This window comes from Oryza glaberrima, chromosome 4 (assembly GCF_000147395.1).
Source record: "Oryza glaberrima chromosome 4, OglaRS2, whole genome shotgun sequence".
Lineage (NCBI taxonomy): Eukaryota > Viridiplantae > Streptophyta > Magnoliopsida > Poales > Poaceae > Oryza > Oryza glaberrima.
The window spans coordinates 31,495,811-31,517,419 of NC_068329.1; the positions used below are offsets into that span (position 1 = coordinate 31,495,811).

Consider the following 21,609-nt stretch of genomic DNA (forward strand, 5'->3'; position numbering starts at 1 on the left):
ATCTTTTATTATACAGAAACTATTACTCCAGTCTATTACATGATGTCCCCATACTACTTGTTATTTAGGGTCTAAAGTAGCAAATTTTACGAAAAAGTATGTTGGGAGCCGTGCTCTTTCTGTCTTTTACTATTAAAATGGTAAAACTTTACCATGTATCTAAACACAATCTAGCAAAACTTCAATAACCAATCTTTTGCTATCAAAACTTTTATCAAACAAATTTGCCACACCAAATTGATCTACATAGGCCCTAGAATTTGTTTTAAATTAGGATTCGTAGTAAATGAAAGAAACTGGCACGTATAACCAGTCGCCTTCTTCTAGAAACTTCTCGTTGGCACATGAAAGGATGGAGATGACGGCCTAAGCCAAACCTGCTCTGCTGCATGCAGGAATAGGAGGAGGTGAGGTACGGGAGGATCGGATCAAATTCGTGGCCAGGAAGAGTCGAGTCGTCATGGGTTTTGTAGGTTCCCAGGAAGAGAAAAATATCTGGCTGAGCTTGGCCCTCGGGGCCATGTCATTGATATGACATCATTGTTAATTAAGCTCTTAGAGCAAGTTTAATAGTTCTAAATTATCTATAGCCAATATAATAGCCAATTCATACAATAGTTACTTACTATACTATTAATACCTGGTCCCACCTATCATACACACGTTACGTCTTGGAGTCCGTGCTGCAGCTGGCTACAGATCTGTAGCCCGCTGCTCTTCCCTCCCTTCTTTTATATCTTTAAAATATGTTTATAGTTGACTTATAGCATGCTATTGTAACTGTTGATGTGTTCTTTTTTGATGATATACGGGGATGGGTGAAAAATAATTTTATTTTAAAACTTACTACATCCGTCTTAAAATATAAGCTTATATTTTGCTTATATTTTGTGAAGGAAAAAGTAAAAAATATATAATAATTAATTAACACAGCTAGTGGAGACGGGTTGATTAACACAACTAGTGCTAGCTAGCACTGATGCAGGTGAGGCCATATGGTGTTTGTCCTCCAGCGACCCGTGACCGGTCGTCCCGTGACCCGTGCCAACATATACGCCACCCCACGCACCACACCACCACCACCTGGAGGGATCATCATACGTAGGAGTAGGAGCAGATCCGCAGCAGGTTACGCTACACCAAAATACCATCGCAGCGTTTGTTCAATTGTAACCAACCATATACCCCCATATACCCCAGCCACTAATAGCTCATAGAATCCTCCCTTTTTTTTTGTTTTTGAATTGTTTTTGGTTTCTTGGATTTCTGTCTTTCCGCTTTTGTTTCTGTTTATAAAACTTTACGAAAAAGTTCCGATTGACACTTTCTGTTTCCAAGAATGCAACTAAAAAGGGAAAACTTTTCGAACTGTTTTTATCCTAGTTTACAAAGAAACCAACAAATGATTTCTCACTTTCACAGCAAAGACGAATGATTTACGGTCTAAATTGACAAAAAAGCATGAGCAAATGTAAAGGTAAAAGAACAATTTGATTGATCGTTAAGGATTCAGTGATTCAATCAAATCGGTCATACCACTTATTCCACATATACTTCTCCAAGCTATTCTATTAGAACCAAACTCGGATCTATGCAAGGAAACACAACAAATTGCCTAAATTGGACTGCCAAATTTGGGAGTCATTAGGCTAGCTATCAATCGCAGCAAATGACTCACGGACGGTGACGTACGTTCAGCAAATAGCCGATTCATCCACCAATCACTACAAAATCAGCCGCCAGTGACTAATTCATTCCTACTAGCATAGAATAGCACATTCGCAATGTCAACAAGCCCACTATTTCATTCCATTATTTTTCTTTTTCTTAAAAAAAAAGAGTGCATGATGCTACCGAGCATGATGAAACGAGGACCTGCTTAAGGCGGACGTGTCGAGTCCATCAGGCGTTCAGGCATTCGAGCTCGAGACCAGTAGAGAGACTACATGAGGATGAAAGTGAAACATATTTTCACTGAACAACACTAACAATAAAAGAGGAAACATCCTTTCGTAGATATTCAGTAAATTGAACTTAATACATTATATAGCTGCTGACGTAATGGAGACTATATGTTTTTTTTGTATGCATCATTGGGGTGGGCGGTTCAACATGGAAATATACAGAAAGCAAAAACAAATCGACACAAACCAAGCTTATCACTTTCAGCAACCAATATTTCATCAACAAGGAGCCCAGATTAGCATCACCAGCATGTTAACAGCAGCTGCTAGCGGCAGCATCGGCTTCTGGCGGCTTCTGCTTGAAGATGTTCTTCTTCGCACCTGAGGAAGCATCAGCCAAGAGGCTTGGTGTGTCCAATATCTGCATCATGAACGCATATGCATATCATTAACAGAGCTCCACATCCCACATATAAATTGTATCTATCAAGAGCAGCTCTGTAACAAACTAACAAACTTGACATAATTACTTTTAATAATGTATAATTTTTGTGACAAGTGTTCTACTAAATATGTTCTACAAATCTGAATATGAAAATTGCTGTCATATTGCAATGTGTATTTTATCTGTAAGATGGTTCCGCTTATGAAAAGTATGATGCGAACTACTACTGGTTCTCTCAAAAAATAAACAGATGAGACAAACACTAAAACACCGCCAGTCCACTATCAAGCATGAGCAAGCAAACCCTGAACATCCAATCAATCATTTGCTATGGCACCGCAAATATATAAAGTCAACTTTCTCTCAGCAGTAATTTCACGGTCCAACATGTAACAAAAGAATAAAGCATGCCATGTATGAATCAAAATGAAGCAAATCTGTTTATATTGCATACCTTCAGGACGAGTTCCTCAAAGCATTGTTCAACATTCACTTTGGTTTTAGCACTGCATTCTAGAAATAAACACCCGTATTCCCTGGCAAATTCAATGCCCTCTTTTTTTGTCACAGCTCTCTCACTTTCCTGCCAAAACCAAGCAGCTATATTTAGATGTGTAGTAAAAACATGAACACAATACATAGAAAAAGAAACCTATGCAGAAGAACATCATAATTAGAATGGGATTGAACTTCAGTGAAGCATAAAGAGCAGAAGAAAGTGTAGAACTGAAGCATATAATAATTACCTTGTCAACTTTGTTTCCGACAAGCATCTTAATACAATCCTGGTTTGTAGAATAGAGGTCAATTTCCTTAGCCCATATGTCAGAAAGATTGGTGAATGTTTCCCGTCGAGTGACATCGTACACTGAGAAATCAATTTGCACTGATCAAGATATATCTTGATATTCGATAAGATTAAAACACAATCCTCCATTTCCTTCTATAAGGCTTATTTTGAGTGGGGCACAAAAAATATGAGTAAGGAATAAAGAGAAGATGGTTAAAATGACCATGCTACACAGAATTAAATATCTTGGGAATGGGAGAGGTGATGGCTAGTGATTTTTTTGTCTGATTATTAGTCAATTGTTTGTTATTAATGTAAGAGAGTCTGTTATAAATGAGAGTAAACAAGGAGTAGAAGTAAAAACATTTACACAGAGACCTATATTTTGGAATTTTTTTTTGAAGAAACTACAAGACTTATAGAAAGAAATGGGAGTAGTGAAGATTCCTTCAATGCTGCAAACAGAAGCAAGCATCCGCAGAGATGGGGCTGAAGACAATTACCCATAATAATACCCTGTGCACCTCTGTAGTATGAGCTGGTCAAGGTTCTAAATCGCTCCTGTCCAGCTGCAGAAAAGGTACACAATGCCAAATAAGAAACTAACAGAATAATGTAGCTATGGGTGTTAAAAGACACTTATGTTTTCTAGAGACAAGCTGTATAGAAAAAAAATCAGAGGTTCAGAAAACAGACTGAAATACAAACACGTCATGGCTTAATTATTCAAAACAGTGAGGCAAACAAGAAGATAAACAAGATCGAATGTCTATTCTATACCATTATATATAAAATGAGAATTTGAGGATTTGCCACTGCATTAGCAGTTGCAATGTAGAACTTGCCACTCACACACTTGGGGTGGAAAATCGTAGATCACCATATACTAGGCCTTGTTTGGCACACAGCTCCAGATTCCAATCAAAGCTGGATTTGAAGTTTGTATGTTAAATTATAGTGGTTTAAAATTTTGTATTTCATCTCAAATGGGAACAGAATGATTCATCCAAATGTTATCATCGTAATCTCATATCTAGATCCATGGATTTGTGGAGAGCTAGGAAAACCCAGCTCCAAAAAATCTTGGATCCAGAGTTGTGCCAAACAGGGCCCAAGAGATCGCAAATTCTCAAATTTCCTAAAATCAATTACCCAAGAATAATTCCTTACGCTTTTATCAACAGCAAAAAACATAACTAAAGAATAATCGGGTTCTACTTTTGAGAAATAACTTGCTTGTGCTTTTCTGTTTTCCATAGCCATCCCAAAAGAAACCTTTTATATTGTTTACACCTGAACATGCAGGAAAAATAAAAACAAACGGAGCCATACCATTTAGGAGTATGCAAGAACTAGAGAGAGTGCTTACATCATGTGCATTGAGCCTGTTTGAGTCTGATGTAATAAAACAAGTAAAAAAAAAGAGTAGATACATTAGGCTTGATTTTTAGTTGCAAATAAGAAGAGGTTACAGGTTGTCTGGGATCCATTGAGCTCAGATGTGCTTTACTTTCTACCGAGTAATGAGAATAATTAACAAAAAAAAAGGTAAGCCTTTGGGGACAGCACTTGTCTTGTGTAAATAAGCATTTAGACGACGAGTAAAGAGATTTCAAGTGGATAATCCACCCACTTATAGTAATATGGGATGAAAACTAAGTGCAGCTTCAATATCAACAGTTAGCCCAGGTGCTGTATATTCCCGCAGCTATGGGGGGCTGGCTATTTTAAGCTGGCGCTTGACTTGAGACCCGTGCTTAGGAGGATCAATAAATGATCTGAACAGGGTCATATTGGATCCGCGTGATCAGTGCAGTGTGATAATGGTGATGCGTGATACAAGAAGAAGAATGATTTGGAACTGAAACTGAGACTTAATTAGGACCTGTGTCCCAGATGGCAAGCTTGAGTTTTTTGCCACCGGTGTTAACCATCTTGACCTTGAAGTCGACACCTGAATATACAATCCGAACCCGATTAGCAAGAAAAATGGGGGGGGGGGGGGGGGGGGGGGGCGCATAAATTTTGAGCGGGCGAGAGATGAAAGTAAGCAGGTGCCGGGGGATGATCCCTGTTACCTATGGTGGGCGAGAGATCCTCGAAAGAGTCGGAGGTGAAGCGGAGGAGGAGACTGCTCTTGCCGACGCCCGAGTCGCCGATGAGGAGCAGCTTAAAGAGGTAATCAAAATCCGGCGGGCTCTGCGCCTGGGTGGACGACGACGAAGACGAAGAATCCATAATAACCTCCTCGTATGGGATGACGGAGGTGGGGGGATGAGATCTGATCTAGGGTTTGATCTGGTTGCGGAGGAGGAGGAGAAGAAAAGCTGGAAAAGGGAAAGAGGAAGACGAAGACGAAGACGAAGAGAAAGAAGATGCGTTTGCGGTTTGCCTCTGCATCCGCACTCGACTACCGGACCTGGGGTTTGCCTACAGGGGCCCAATTACGCACACCCACTTCTATCATAGGAATAAGTTCACTTTAGGTACCTCAAAATTTATCGCCAAGCCTGAAACTAATCCTGCCTGCGTTCCTCAACTCGCAAAAACAGTGCAGATAAGGCACCATGATGGTTTGGAGGTGATTTCAGCTGACATGGCGCCTATGTAATGTCAACGTGGCACTTAAAGTCACAAAAAACCATGGGACCCAACCCCTCTCTTTCCCCTCTTGTCTCCCTTCCTCCTCTCTCTCCCTTATATCACCTATGACTGTGCCGGGGTGCTCGCCCGGCGCATCCCTCCCCCCACCCCGCACAAACACCAACATCACCAGGATGAGCACCGCTTTCAGATTCATGTTCGTCGGCAGCAACAGGAACAAAATGATGGGAGAGGAGGGAGGGATCAACAACAAATGCAAGCGGTGGTGGTGGCTACGGCAAGAGAGGTGGTTGTAGAGGTTAGGGTCGAAACGAAGCTCGAACAAGGATCACCACACCAAGGTGGACGGCAAGGGTCGCTAGATCCGAATGTCGACGTGGATTTTCCAGCGGACGAGTAAGCTGGGCCACAAGTCTGACAGCGAGTCCACCCAGTAGCTGCTCCAGTAGGCAGAGATTGCCATTGTTGTCATGACCAGGATGTGGACCATATCAGCGTTGACGCTGGTCTCCGTCGTACCCTCCCTCCCTCCCCTGAACTTTGCCCTCTCCAGGTCACACCACCACCATATGTGGGCAGCGCCCGCGGCTTCCATCGGGTTCCTCAACTCCACCAACGCGAATGAGGTGCAGCCCTTGACACGAGAAGAGAGGGGTGAAGGGAAGAGAGAGAGGATGAAAAAAGCGCTAGTCACTAACATGTGAGGTCCACGTGGATCCCGCACGCTAACTTAGCTTGCCACGTCAGCCAAAACCATACTATCTACAACCTCGAGTGATATGATTTTATAAAATGAACGACCCGTTATATTTGGTTTTTTTGGTTTAAAGACGAATTTTAGACTCAACGAAAAATTAAGCGACCTAAAGTGTGCTTATTCCTCTTATATAGTTATATACTTATATGCCACACCACATTCATCGCTTCATCAAAAAGGGGTCCAGTGAAAAATCAGATGTAAGGTTCCATTAATTAATTGCATCTGCAACGTATGGGTATGGTCAAAGATTTGCGCATATTACATTTAGTCGTTGGTTTTAAGAATATTTAGCTGTGCCAACATTTAGTTTGCAACATGTTCAATCTAGGTTCGTTGCGAAAAGTCACCATCGCCGTCTCTCTCTAATCTAGCCTAATAGTTGAGCTTTGTACTACGCTGCTGCGTAACTCGCTATTGACGTTAGCATACATCAGATGATCAGACAGACCGCTCATACAGGTAAAACAGGAAAAAAGAAAAGGAAATTCCTACTAGCTGCCTAGGAGTACTAATTTGGACGGCAGTAAGCACCACACAAGCTCAGGGGATCACCAGGAATGTAAGGCTGTCCGCTCCAGAATCAGGCTTCCAAGTGATCCAACGTCGCCAACGAGTTATTCGTACCGATCCCTTATTGGTGACAAAATCTTCTTCGCAAACTAGGGTAAGCGAAATGTCCATGAACCACGAATTCTCCTGAATTGGCCCAAACTGAATCTTCGCAAACTAGCTGCAACTCCCAATCTCATAATCTGAGCGCCTTCCTGTTTGAGCTGTAAAATGCACTTCAATAAACAGGAAACAGAAGAACCATGACATGCCTCAAGTAACAGCGAGCGAACGAACCCCCGTCTGGTTCAGGCTATAGGTATAGGAGCCATACCTATATATAATAGAGGGGATTAAACATGCAAAACAACAATGAGCGAACAACAGAGAAAAGGACAATCATGAGCTTAAATTAAGCAACAACGAACAAACCTGTGATTCAGGTCACATGATCACCAACTGTTGACGCTGAACAGGCAGCATTGGATATAGTAGCATTAGTGGTATTGCAGATGTCAACAAGAGACCCCTGCTCAAACCTGGTCTCTAATTCCGGATGGTTCTGATCAGATAGATTAGTTGTCAGCAGCAGGTTACATGGATCAGGATCATCGGCAAGAGAAAAGGACAAGTCATTCAGCTCCAAGTACTGTTCAGTTTTAAGTACTTCCAGCGTAGGAGGAATCAAGTCTTCACCACATGAGTTACAATGGTTGGAAATGCTCTCATCTGATTGGGAATCAAGTTCATCAAGTTCATTAAATATTGCTTCACCATCATCGGACGATACTTCATTGTCATTATCATAGTCAGCAGTTGAGTCAGGCTGCATTAAACCACCCCCCAAAAAATATAATTACACATCAATGGCGTCAATGCATGTTGAACAGCAGATACGACAAAAGAGAGTGTTGTAAAACAAATTACCAATGAACCATCTCGACTAACGGAGTTCAAAAGATCTGTCGAGAAACAACTGATAATCTCAGCTAGCTGCTGGGTATGTATGGTATCAAAAGGAACGCTAGGACTAGTCGTCCCACAGCCACCAACAGCGATCTTGTCATTAGTTTCTGAACAATGGTCCAAAGAAGATCCAATATTATCACTAACAGCCAGCTGCTGACCAGCTGTGTTTAACCTGCCATTACTTGATTCCAGCGCACAAGGGGGCACAGAAAAGGCAAAAGAGGATAGCTCCCCGTTCGCTTCATTCCAATCATCTTCATTGAATGGAGCACCATACTGTTCCCCAATCTTGGGACCTGGACCACTTTTTTGAAAGATTTTGCAGAGAACACAAGCATCCTGAAACAAGGGGTGAGAAGGATAATATATTTCTGTAGAAATTTTCTTAAGGGGTTGCTTAAAACATCAAGAAGAACAGTCAAATAACCACTTTAAGTGATAATCTTTTCTCAGAAGGAAGAATAAATATCCTTGCTTTCTATATTCTTATAATTCAGTTTAAGGATCAACTATATCGATGCTCTGGTTGTGACATTGTCTTGGTGTTTCTTTCAATATTTGCTATTCACGATGCAGCTCATAAATATAATCTCGATATAATATAAATAGAGTTACACATATGTTGAAGATTAAAATGGTAAAAGAAGTTGATGGATCTCATCATAAGTTGAAGACAGTTGAACTGGTACTGGGAAAAGAGAGGTTACAGGCATTCAGCAATAGGTTGTTTAGAAGCCATACCTATTTATGTATTCAGTTAACTGTAAGGCACAGCAAAGTAATCTAACAAACATTGGAAGGACCAGAAAAGAGGACATTAGATCAAATGGATATACATAATATATGCTTTTTTTAAAAAAAAAAGAAAAGGAAAGAATGCAAAACAAGGCAGCAAAAATGGTGCACATATATTCATGTATGTCTTGTGTTATCCACGTAATTTTCACACGTGCATTTTATAGTTTTTCACATGAGTAAGGAACAATTGCCATGTACTAAGTACGAAAATTTGCCAAAAGAAATGCACAAGGACTACAGCAGCACTTTAAGAAACTTAGTTAAATACCGAAAACTAGATTTTTGACATGTAACCCACTTCATAAGCCAGATACTGAAACTACTACAAAGTACAACCACATCAAGGACATCATACCAGTTTAACACCAGAAGCAGACAGTTCCTTGTCCTCCAGCCTGTATTCATACATTACCCAATCAGTTCTATCACCCCGAGGTGGCTTGCCAAGATGAAACACCAAAGTTCGCTTCATCCCAACAGTCTGAGAATTATATATTACTGGTCTGTCTTTTCCAGTAGCTTTCCAATACCCAGCTTCAGTTGATCGGTTCGTTCTTGACCCACTAGAATATTTCCTATCACGTGGGCAAAAGAAATACCATTCTCGATCCTTACTCTGCAACGAAGATTTCTCTGCACCAAGTTAAACAAGACAGAATAAATCACAAGAGCAGTTCAAAGGCCAGCGACCTGCAAAGCACAATGTTTTTACATTCAAATGAAAACATGTGGTTGCCCAAAACTGAGCTAAGCAAACAGCAATGCATGCGTAGAAAGTCAAATGGAAGCCATTGCTTTGAGGAAAGACATGATTCTCAGCAGAATACTAATGCAACAGAAACAAGTGGATCAAAAAAGGTCTTGACTTGGAAGGGAGTGAAATGGTAAAGCTTGGAAAACATTTTTCAAGGGAGAGTAAATATACCTGGAAGATCCCAAGGGGCAAATTTGTATAGATCAAGCTCTGAAACAGCATTGCACCGTAAGTGTTTGCCCAATAATTTTCTCTTCAGGTAATAGACAGTCAACTCAACATCTGTTGGATGAAACCGGAATCCAGGAGGAAGAGATGTCTTGGCCATACTAAGGAGAATGGAACGTTGTCTATACTAGCATAACGAGATCCAAATAGACCTTGGCCTAAGAACTAAAGAAATAAAAAAAAACGGTTGCAGTTAGATAGATAGAATAGTAGTACATTTGGTTGGGGGCAACAAAGAGAGAAGAGCGAGATGAGTTCAAATATGGTAAAGACCAACTTTGGCATATTATTGAGCATCCACAGCAAGGAAAACAGAGATAATCCTTCCTGATGTCAAGAGTCATTTGAAGAGCAAGCGGAACCCTGCATGAAATGATTTAGATATTATCCCTCAGCTGGGCGTAGATCTAAAAGAAAAGACCCAACATATAGGAAAAGAAAACCGAGACACATGTGACATCCGGTCGGTAGTTTGACACAGAGAAGCATGGCATAAAAATGCGATAGTGTAAAATGTAAGCCCCCTTGAAGTGAAGTAGATAAATGAAGGGATGATGTGCAACAACACTAGAACAGTCTATTTATTATCAGGCGAAGAGCAAAGGTAGGAAAAATGATGTGGTCGAAATTAATCACGCGGCGTGCGGGCATATATTGATACATGCATATCTAGGGGAGAAGAATGAACCCTAAGTAGCGAAGTAGTGCGGGAGAGATCCAACCAAGAATCATCATAAGAAGCAATGTAGATGGGCGACGAGCGCGCGAGGGAGGAGAGACGAGACATACGCTGGTGGTGGCGGTCGGCGAGGGAAGGAAATGCGGCGCCGCCGCGGAGAGGAGATGGTGGTGCTGATGCGGATGCGGTACGACAAGGGAGGGATGAGAGATTGAGAGGAGAGGAGAGGGGAATGAGACGCAGACGCTGGTGTGTTGGCGAGGAGAAGCGGCGAGGTGGAATTGGAAAGAGGCGGCGCGCAGCGGAGAGAGGCAGGCGGCTCCCGTCGCCGTCGCCCTTCCTCCTCCTCCCCCCCAAATCTCTCTCCCCCAAGGCCCCTTCTACATTCTTCTTTAGCTTGGGGCCTTGTTGGGCTTTTATGGGCCGCACCTACGGCCTACTTCTTTGTTATATGGGCTGGAAGCAATTCCTTTCATCATCAATGCCTTTTCATTTCACAAGGGAGGGCGGGCCGGCCGGTACATCGCATCGATCATTACTTAACAGTACTACAAGTTTAACATCTCAAAAATTGCAATTCAACATCCTCTATCTCAAAAATTGCATTCAACGTCCTCTATCTAAAAAAATTACTTACTACTACTACTACAATCCAGTGGAAAGAAAGAGGACAAGTCAAGACGTACAGAGCAGTAAGGGTGGTGGTGGTCATGGCAGTGGGACAGGCGTCCTCCACTCGTGGAACTCAACCAGGTCTCTGTTCACGATTGACCTGTTATGAAGCCAGAAGGTTTCTGCGGATTGATGGAATCGCCTCACCTTCCTCTGCAGTTCCCACATGATAGCGCTCATAGCCGAGCACCGCTCTGTATCCGCCGCATACACCCATAGGCATCTTATCTCCCGCCCGCGACCAATCATTTCCTCAACTCTTCCATCTGCATGCATCCGCTTACCCCGCTCATGCTAACTGCTTACATGGCTTGACTCTTCTACAGATTACAAAATGGAAAGGAGCCTACCTGGTATTGACTCGAGATATTCAAGGAGCCCCGGGCCAATCTTGGACGCAGGCCATTTTATCGATACTTCAGTGTAGTCAATCACATTCTGGAAAGGAAGCTCAACTTCATCTGATAAAATTACCGGCACACATTCCTGTAGTCAACAATGTAAGGAGCACTGTAGGTATGCACTGAAACTAACTATCATCCTTTTGAGGAAGAGCTCACCACAAAGAAGGATTCATAGAAGCGAAGTGTCCATGAAGACTCGCCACGAGGAGCTAGGCAAAATTTTGCATTCCTCAAATGCTTGAAGTAATCTATCCTTCCCAATTTGTCTGGTCCAGAGAGCTTCAGCTCCGGAGACTCCAGCTGTTCATAAGAACAACCCAAATACACATCAGAAATGAACTTTTTTTTATCATCACTTGATTCACTTAAAGTTAATTACACCATTAAAAAGTTTCTGCCATAACTACTTCTGATCATATTCAGAGGAAGGCTTACACCATCATAAAATGTTAAGTTGCATTTGGAGATTAGAAGGAAGCCGAACCTTGTCAGGATACTGCTTTGCAAGCTTCACCAGTTGGAGACGGCCTACTTTTCCCTGAGCACGCCCAAGGAAGTTTGCTAAATACTTCCTTTTTGTTAATGGGATCGGTTTGACAGCAAGCCTGTCAGACTTCACCATAGAATCATCCACATTCCCAGGTATAATAATATCTTTCCATGTGTTAAAAGCGCTTATACCTCGTTTATCAGTGCGGTCACCCTAACAAAAAAAAATTGAACATAGAACCATTCGTTAAGAAGATGTCAGAAGTTGCTTGCATGTCGAGTTAACAGAAGACTAGAAGACCACTCATGAACCCACTTATTACTCGCAAACAAATTGAGGACATCTGAAGATACAGAATTTAATTAGACCAAGGCATGCAACTGCTATCATCTACGCTAGGATTTGTGAAAAACACTGCCGTATTATATTATAGCAAGCTGACTCATATACGCTGCACATTTGGATGGGATGGACTAAGGATGCATTACGGGCCTTGATCCTCCCGCAGTTAAGGATTTGAAGCGCGGTAATATTTAATGGGGATTTAACAAAATTGCAGCAATCGTTGTAACAGTTCTGAATAAGGGCATGTTTTTCGTAGATATAACAATTAACAATTATACAGAAGGCAAACCCAATAAAACTTGGGTAAGTTATGCTTGGGGATATATGGAGCATTACTTTACTCTGTCTTAAGAAATGCGAAGCAAATAAGAAGATGAATGCAAAAATGGCTGTGTACCTCAGGAGTAAGGATGATAGACCTATTCAGGAAGGTTGCCCATGAGCGAAACAGGTGAGCTCCAGCACCACTACACAAGCAAGAAAACAAGGGCGGTGCCGGTTTTAGGTAATTGGAAGGATTTCAGTGGCTATTGTTTGGGTAAACATACTAACAGGAAGTCAAATAAGAAGAAGAAGAAGAAGAAGAGGTGGAACCTTGGGAAGACAAAAATGTGGTCGCGTCCTCCGGATCTGCGGAAATAAGGCATCTGACTGAGAACCTGCAAGCAGAGAGGGGAGATGGGTAAGAAATGAAGGCGCGTGAGGTGAAGGTAAGGTTTTACCACCTTGACGTATGTCTGGTTGATCTCCTTGTCGTTAAGTTTTCCCGTCATCCGAACGCATTTGACATAGGTGGGAACGAAGAAGAGATCCGCTTCGTCCTTGTCAAATGTTCGAAATCTCGAGCTGAGGAGGAGCTGGTGGATCTTCACCTGCACGACATCGAAACGCGGTTTGTACAGTAGCTCGAGCAATTGGTTAGGGCTAGAACTACTAGTAGCTGCTACACCTACCTGAGTTCCCCACTGGCCCTTGATGCAGGTTGCAGCGGTGACGTCGTCGTTGCGGCCGCGGAGCAGCGCGCGTAGGCCGTCGACCTCGTCCTCGGCGTAGACGTAGATGCGGAGGTCGCGGTGCGGCCAGGGACTGTATGGTGCGGCGCAGGGGGGCGGCGGAGCGGAGAGTGGGGACCGGTCGAGCAGGCGGGTGAGGAAGAAGGTGGCGGCGACGAGGAGGAGGGCGGCCGCTTGGTGGGCCCTCGTGCAGAGAGGCTGGTGCGAGCTCCGCATGGTCGCTCGCCGGAGACGACGTGCAGGCAGCGGAGGGGATCACCGGAGCCGGCGGCGACCGGACCGAACCGAACCGACAGAGAGGAATCGATGCAGCGCGTGGGCCTTTTTACTTGAGAGAGCTGGATTCGACCGGAGGCCCATTATTAGTAGATGCCTAGATGGGCTAAAAGCCTTCGTCACACGCCCTAGCAGCCCATGCATTCGGTAGAAGAATTTTTTTTATTTATACATTTTTTTTATTAAAATATTTACAAAAATAATTTTTTGTTTTAAAAATTTACAAATCTAATCGCCTGCCGCCCTTTGGGAGGGTGATTTTTAAAAATTACCCTTCCAGAGAGCGGCAAGGAACCTAAATGCAAATTTTCCAGCACAACTAGGGATGGCAATTTCCCCCGCGGGGACCCATCCCTAAGGGGGCGGAGGCGGGTACAATTTCTCACCCGGGGGGGAGGCGGGGCCGGGGCCCCGCATTTTTGCGGGTAGGGGCCGGGGGGGGGGGAAGTTCACCCGCGGGTGACCCGCGGGGCCCCGAGGGGTGTATATTAAACATTCAAATGTAGCCCATACAAGGCCCAACCTAATAAAATAGTGAGGGATAAGAACAAACCCTAGCCTCCCCAGTCCCCAACTCCCCATCTCAACATCTCCCCTCCAGTCCGCATCGGCATCACGCACCCAGGCAGAGGCGGAGGCGCGGCGGCACGCTAGGGTGCACGGTGAACTTCTGGATCTCGCCGTTGTCGGTCGCCCTCTGCCCCTCTCCCCTCCCCTCCTGTCCCCTCCTGCTCTCCCTCCGGCTCTCCTCTCCGGCTGCGTGGTCGAGCGGCGAGGGCGGCGTCGGCCGGCGAGGGTGCGGTCGTGCGGCGCAGAGGCGCGGCGTCCGGCTGCTCATGGCGAGCCGCGAGCGCGAGGGGACAGGTGCGGGGCCGGCAAGGGGACAGCCGGACAAGCGCAGTAGCCAGCTCTGGGATTTGATTTTGTGCTGATTTGATTGAGTTGTTACTCACTGCGGGGCCCCGGTCGGGTTGCGGGGCCCCGCAGGGGCCGGGGCCGGGGACTGATTTGCACCCGCATGTCCACTCGGGGCCGGGGCCGGGTGGAGAGTTCAGGGGTCGGGTCGGGGCAGTTCCAGCCCAACCCACACCCGCCCCGCCCCGTTGCCATCCCTAAGCACAACTTGTTAGCTCTATAAATTACAATTTAAAATTATACTATATAAAGTCAGATGAAATAAAACTTTATATCAAAATTGTAAAGCTCAAGGAGATCTACAACTTTGTAGTTAACAACTTTTTCATTTAGATGTTTTAGATATTCAAATATTCGTTACAAAATATAAAACACATTTTAAAAAAATCTCAGATCTACATCTCAAACGACATTGGATGGAGATAAACTTTATATAAAAGTTGTAGATCTTGATGAGATCTATAACTTTGTAGTTTATCACTTTTCCATTTATATTAACGACCAAATTTGGTAATATCAACATCGGAAAAGGAGATTAGATCAAGGTGGAGTCGAAGGCGGAGATTGATCCGAGAACAGAGCAAGAATCGGCTGAAGTCCAGATCAGCTACGATTAGGATCGGCTGGGTCTGAGTCGGACTAGGTGAGCCGATGCAGCAGATTCTGACAGTATAATTTGGTGTATGACATTGGGTTGAATTGAGGTGCTTCAAGATGATTGCCGCACATGGATAGAGTCCTGAGAAGGCAATTGCATCTATTAATTAGGATGTTTTATGTAGCTTCCTTAGAGATATGTTTGGGCAAAAGTCTGCCGCAAAGACTTATGGTATCTTAGAGTTTCTTAGAGATAGTGGTCGTGTCCGGTATGGACATATCTTGTAATTCTCGGGTATAAATAGACCCCGAGCCCTATGTAATTTTTAACACACACGTTCAATACAATTTCGGTGCATCGCCACCTTTTTGCTTTAGTTTTGTTTCGACGAGTTCTTGCTTTTGGGTTGAGCTGCATCGGTTTCGATCTTTAACAATAGGTAAAACTTGTTATGACGACTTGTGTTCTCGAGATTAGTGCTTCCATCTTTATGACACTCTAATCTTGTCTATATAATCCGTCAACTTATCATATATCTTACATAATCTTTGGCAATATCGTCATCTAACCTACAATCGGCTAACATCTGTTAATAGAAGGCAGCTGATTAGGTTAAATAGCGACGTTGTCCTAGATTATATAAGATATCTACCACTTTATGAAACACCCACGGCTTGATTGTATAGATATTGTTCTTCTTTTCATACTTAATGCTGCATCAGTTGAGTTTGATCTATTAAGTCGTGCTTAGAATATCAATCTCTAGCCTGTCCTTTGGTTGCCGATTAGGGTAGTATCGGAGTTTCAGCCGATCTTATCTGATTTAACCATATTCGATCTATATGCTTCAATGTCATGTTAAATCCGTCCTTTATGTCAAGATCTTATTGCATTTAAGTATATTAAGCTTTTGTTTGGTATATTATATTTGTTTTGATATCTTTATATAAAGTAGTATCGGAGTATTAGCCGATACATGCTAGATCTATCTGATCGGTTATGCTATAAACATATATAATCCTGTTATTAATATATATTTCGATCTAAGTGATTTATATTGTCTCGGCATGGTGACCGATTTATCCCAATAACTTGATTTAACTATATATTAATATAAGAACTATATATCGTTAATATCTACAGCCGATCGAATAGATTTAGTTCCTTACCATCTATTTATAACCGCCGATCGATTCATATATGACATCGGCTCAAAGATAAATGATATGTCATCGGCACCTAGCCGATCGGCTATCATTTATAGATTTAACCATGAATTCTTTGTCTCTATTTCTTGTTGATTACAGGATCAAATCAACTGGCACGCTCATACATTCGAAGGCGAGCTTTGGACTTGCACAGGAGTTAAGTAGATTTCCCAGGCCTCGTGTTTTCTATCAACATGCTTTTGGCACGCCTGGTGGGACCGATTAGAAGTCAGCAAGCAATTCTTCCTTATGGCCGAGAAGCCACCGCTGTCGCCATCCTCGGCTAGCCCAAGCATTGTTAAAGAAAAGATCCAGAAGTTGGGGTTGACTGACGTCAATGATGGAAATGTCGTGCCCATCGATCCAGAGAAATTCACACCTGAGCAGAAGAAGGATTTTGAAGCAATGTTGCAGCAAGCCCGGGATCAGTTCTTAAACTCATTCATGCAGACCCGCAAGGGAGCATTGGTTCAAAAGTATAAAGTAAAAGTAGTTGTCGATGATCTTGGGACCAGTTCTTCCAAAGGTGAAGACGGGAAACAAGCTCCAGATGGCTCGGCTCAACTGAGTGACAAAGGTGCTACCGACGGTTCTCTAGGTAGTCAAGGTGACAACTCTCAAGGGGTCCATGGAGTTCAAGGCGATGGAGTGCATGGAGTTCAAGGTGATGGTGCTCAGGGGTTGCAAGGGGGAAATCTTAATCAGAATAGTGATGTGGCACAAGATTTTTTTTCAATAATTTCCAAGACCGGGTCGACTATGCTATGCACCATGCTTTGATCAATCAGTCTGGGGTGTTAGTCAATACCTTATGAAACATGATGAAGTCAATAGCCGATGGATCAATAGCTGAGCATCAGGCTGCAGGCCCAGTTTATTTGCAAGGAGGTGTCTTTCCAAATTATCGACCTTTGATCACTGATGCCCAGCCATCTATTGGGGCAGTTTCCCCCGTCGCACCATCAGCTTAGCCGACGGCGCCGGCATCGACTCCCTTACCTGCTCCATCAGCATTGGCACCAGGCCAGCTGGTGAACCCTCAGTTGTTAATGAGAGAGCAGCCACAACATAGTGGGCAGGTTGTGAATCGGCCGACGCAAGATCAGGTTGATGCCATGTTTCTGCCGCCTCAGCCTGCTGTTGATCCAATAGAGCAGCAGCCGATTCGACAGACACTCCCGATTCAGCAGGTTGTACAACCAATCCAGCAACAAGTTGTGCAACCAGTCCAGCAAACGCCACCAAGGCAATAGCCTCCGCGGCCGATTCAGCAAACGCTGTTAAGACAGCAAATCGTTCAGCCGATTCAGCCCCAAGGCTCAATGAGCGCATCGGCCGGGTTTGTGACGCCTGGTGAACAGCCTATACAACGATTTTTAAATCAAGCCGTCCTAGAACACTTGGGTCACCACGTACAGCCGGATGGCATAGTAATGCCTCAAGTTGTTCCCGAGCATTTGGCACGTAATATTCAGCCGAACCTTCATAATTACCAGGGGGCAACTTGAATTATCAATATCAGCCTCCTTCTCCGCAAGCCCAATATCAGCCAGGGGGACTGGCTCAACATCAGTTTGCGTCTCAGTACGGTCAGTTCGAGCCCATGCAACAATAGTCACAGGGAGCAGCTCAGCAACGACCGTAGGCCGATGTGATTGTTGATGTAATGAGGGAACAGTTTGGGCTTAAACCAAAAGAGACTGGAAGCTTGTATCGGCAGCCTTACCCTGAGTGGTTTGAGAGAGTTCCTCTCCCCAATCGGTTCAAAGTTCCGGACTTCTCCAAATTTTCGGGACAAGATGGTGTGTCAACTTATGAGCACATTAGCCGATTTTTAGCTCAGTGTGGTGAAGCATCGGCTGTGGACGCTCTGAGGGTTAGGTTGTTCCGGTTATCTTTGTCTGGATCGGCTTTTACTTGGTTTTCTTCTTTGCCGTATGGGTCGATCAATAGTTGGGCCGATTTGGAGAAGCAATTCCACAGCTATTTCTACAGTGGGGTTCATGAGATGAAATTATCTGACTTGACGGCGATTAAGCAGCGGCATGATGAACCTGTGCACGAGTATATTCAGAGATTCAGGGAGATGAGGAACAAGTGCTTCAGCTTGAGTTTAACTGACGCTCAGTTAGCCGATCTGGCCTTTCAGGGTATGATTGCTCCGATTAGGGAGAAATTCTCGTCTGAAGACTTTGATAGCTTGTCACATCTGATACAAAAGGTTACCTTGCACGAGCATAGGTCTGCGGAGGCTAGGAAAAGCTCTAAGAAGGTTAATCATGTTTGTCCTTACATGTATGGGTCGGATGACGATGAGGATGACTCTGAGATAGCTGCAGCTGAATGGGTGAGGAGTAAAAAAGTCATACCGTGCCAATGGGTAAAGAGTTCTGGAAAGGAAGAGAAGTATGATTTTGATATTACTCCGAGAGAAGCAAATTCAACTTCCTGCTGGTCATACGATTCCGTCGGCTGAGGAATTAGGCAAAAAGAGATATTGCAAATGGCATAATTCTGGGTCCCATTCTATTAACGATTGCAAGGTGTTTAGACAACAGATTCAGGTGGCCATTGAGGGAGGCAAGATTAAGTTTGATGATTCCAAAATGCCGATGAGAGTCGATGGTAACCCATTTCCCGTTAACATGGTACACACAGCTGGCCGAACAGCTGATACGGGGCACATGAGGGGTTATCAAGTAAGTTCGGCTAGAATTATAAACAAATATCAAAGGAAATATGACAAGCAACAGGAAAGGCATCATGAAGAAGATAATAGTGGCTTTGATCCTCATTGGGGCTGTGAGTTCTTCAAGTTCTGTTGGAATGAAGGTATGAGGTTACCATCTATCGAGGATTGTCCTGGATGCAGCGATGTTGCAGGGGGTTCAAGCTGATTGTACGATGGAGGCAATTGGCCAAAACAGACAAGAGTGCATGTTCATCAGAGATTGGGCCCAGTAAACCAACGTGGTGATTCGGAATATGATGAAAATAAGAAGACTCAATGGTGTCTTCCTGGTATTTTTACGAATAATTAGAAAGGAAGGGTTCAAAGATTGAGGAGTAGGGAACGCTTCCAGGAGGTCGAGTAAGAAATTAATCATCGGCTGAAGAAAGCAAAACCGAGGCAGGAGTGGCGTGTTAAGAATCAGGCTCCTGTAGCCGACGATGTTGCAGTTGATGAGGCAAAGAGGTTGGCAAAAGGAAAGAGTGTTGTGACGGCACCAGTTAACATGGTTTTTACCTTGCCAGCCGAATTCGAGATCGATCAAGCCGATGTCGACGAGGTGGAAGAGGAATCGGCTAAGTTGGTTCTATCACCAGAACAGGCGGTGTTCGAGAAGCCTGAGGGGACAGAGAATCGACATCTTAAACCATTGTATATAAATGGCTATATCAATGGGAAGCCGATGTCTAAAATGATGGCTGATGGTGGGGCCGCGGTGAATTTATGCCTTATGCTACGTTCAGAAAGTTGGGTAGAAATGCCGAGGATATCATCAAGACAAATATGGTGCTCAAGGACTTTGGTGGCAATCCATCGGAAACCAAAGGTGTTCTAAATGTGGAGCTGACAGTCGGCAGTAAGACTATTCCTACCACGTTTTTTTGTCATCGATGGGAAGGGTTCTTACAGCTTGTTGCTTGGAAGGGATTGGATTCACGCCAATTGTTGTATTCCTTCAACTATGCATCAATGCTTGATTCAGTGGCAAGGCGACAAAATAGAGATCGTACCAGCCGACAGGTCAGTTAATGTTGCCAGTGCCGATTTAGCTCTTTGGGAGATGGATGGCCTTGATTGTTTATCTGGAAAAGTTTGGAATGGAGATTTTCTAAAAGTGTCCGATTCTGATATACAACCAGTTGAAGATGGAGAACCCAAGCTATTATTTTGAGGGCGTCATGGAGGGTTCAAGTGTCTACACTAAGGATATGGTAGATGATCTCGATGACAAGCAAGGTCAAGGTTTTATGTCGGCCGATGATTTGGAAGAAATAGATATAGGTCCAGGCGATCGGCCAAGGCCAACATTTATTAGTAAGAATTTGTCTCCATAATTTAGAACCAAGCTGATAGAGCTCTTAAAAGAGTTTAGAGATTGCTTCGCTTTGGAGTATTATGAGATGCCTAGACTCAGCCGATCAATTGTAGAACATCGGCTACCTATCAAGCTAGGGGTTAGGCCGCACCAGCAGCCTCCAAGGAGATGCAAAGCCGATATGCTTGAACCTGTCAAAGTTGAGATTAAGCGTTTATATGATGCTGGTTTTATTCGTCCTTGCCGATATGCTGAGTGGGTTTCTAGCATAGTTCCTGTCATCAAGAAGAACAGCAAGGTGAGGGTATACATTGATTTTAGAGATCTGAATAAAGCTACACCGAAGGATGAATATCCAATGCCAGTAGCCGATCAGCTGGTTGATGCTGCGCCAGGAAACAAAATTTTGAGTTTTATGGATGGAAACGCAGGGTATAATCAAATTTTTATGGTTGAAAATATCCATAAGATAACTTTTAGATGTCCTGGTGCAATCGGCTTATTTGAATGGGTTGTTATGACTTTCGGCTTGAAGAGTGCTGGAGCTACATATCAACGGGCCATGAATTATATTTATCATGATCTAATCGGCTGGCTGGTTGAGATCTATATTGATGATGTGGTTGTTAAATCTAAGGAAATAAAAGACCACATAGCCGATTTAAGAAAAGTTTTCGAGAGGACCAGGAAATATGGCTTGAAGATGAATCCGACAAAGTGTGCTTTTGGTGTATCGGCTGGCCAGTTCTTGGGATTTCTTGTCCATGAGAGGGGAATTGAGATAACTCAGAGAAGTATAAATGCGATAAAAAAGATTAAGCCCCCGGAAAACAAGACCGAATTGCAGGAGATGATCAGCAAGATTAATTTTGTTCGAAGGTTTATTTCTAATTTGTCCAGAAAATTAGAACCTTTTACACCATTGTTGAGATTGAAGGCCGATCAGCAGTTTACTTGGGGGGCAGAGCAGCAAAAGGCTTTGGATAATATTAAAGGATACCTGAGTTCCCCTCCTGTTTTGATTCCTCCACAGAAAGGGATACCTTTTAGATTGTATCTGTCGGCCGGTGAGAAGTCAATCGGCTCAGTCCTGATTCAGGAGTTGGATAGAAAAGAACGAGTTATATTTTATCTCAGTCGTCGGCTCTTGGATGCAGAGACT

General features: G+C 43.6%; 2 protein-coding genes across 6 annotated transcripts; both read right to left on the reverse strand.

Annotated features, from left to right (window-relative positions):
• Positions 1-1,953: 1,953 nt before the first annotated feature.
• On the reverse strand, positions 1,954-5,523 carry LOC127771754 (ras-related protein RABC1). The gene is made up of 6 exons (XM_052297691.1): positions 5,218-5,523; positions 5,025-5,093; positions 3,643-3,708; positions 3,096-3,217; positions 2,804-2,932; positions 1,954-2,325 (listed from the first exon to the last, which is right to left on the reverse strand). The coding sequence occupies exons 1-6, from the start codon at positions 5,375-5,377 to the stop codon at positions 2,218-2,220; spliced, it is 654 nt and encodes a 217-aa protein (XP_052153651.1). The 5' UTR covers positions 5,378-5,523; the 3' UTR covers positions 1,954-2,217.
• Positions 5,524-6,468: 945 nt separating this feature from the next.
• LOC127771749 (NAC domain-containing protein 82) lies at positions 6,469-13,721 on the reverse strand. 5 transcript variants are annotated; one of them, XR_008017196.1, is made up of 10 exons: positions 13,345-13,721; positions 13,117-13,263; positions 12,986-13,050; positions 12,789-12,858; positions 12,041-12,259; positions 11,713-11,856; positions 11,503-11,638; positions 11,167-11,418; positions 10,079-10,164; positions 9,922-9,966 (listed from the first exon to the last, which is right to left on the reverse strand). XR_008017196.1 is itself a non-coding variant. In XM_052297682.1 (9 exons), exons 1-8 carry the CDS (start codon positions 13,618-13,620, stop codon positions 11,189-11,191), a joined length of 1,287 nt encoding a protein of 428 aa, XP_052153642.1. In that variant the 5' UTR covers positions 13,621-13,721; the 3' UTR covers positions 9,974-10,164; positions 11,167-11,188. The 5 variants fall into 5 exon arrangements, 4 of the variants coding, with proteins under 4 accessions (XP_052153645.1, XP_052153643.1, XP_052153642.1 ...); XM_052297682.1 differs by lacking the exon at positions 9,922-9,966 and having other exon boundaries at positions 9,974-10,164; XM_052297681.1 differs by lacking the exons at positions 9,922-9,966; positions 10,079-10,164 and having other exon boundaries at positions 10,931-11,418.
• Between the last annotated feature and the right edge of the window lie 7,888 nt (positions 13,722-21,609).

Bases quoted from the DNA above. Each gene is read 5' to 3' on its own strand.
- LOC127771754 (XM_052297691.1), bottom strand. From the start codon at position 5,377: ATGGATTCTTCGTCTTCGTCGTCGTCCACCCAGGCGCAGAGCCCGCCG. The intron at 5,094-5,217 runs GTAACAGGGATC...TTGTATATTCAG, and splicing joins GGATCTCTCGCCCACCATAG to GTGTCGACTTCAAGGTCAAG. The intron at 2,326-2,803 runs GTATGCAATATA...TTCATGATGCAG, and splicing joins TTGAGGAACTCGTCCTGAAG to ATATTGGACACACCAAGCCT.
- LOC127771749 (XM_052297682.1), bottom strand. From the start codon at position 13,620: ATGCGGAGCTCGCACCAGCCTCTCTGCACGAGGGCCCACCAAGCGGCC. The intron at 13,051-13,116 runs GTGGTAAAACCT...CTCTGCTTGCAG, and splicing joins TCAACCAGACATACGTCAAG to GTTCTCAGTCAGATGCCTTA. The intron at 11,639-11,712 runs GTGAGCTCTTCC...TGTTGACTACAG, and splicing joins TCTATGAATCCTTCTTTGTG to GAATGTGTGCCGGTAATTTT.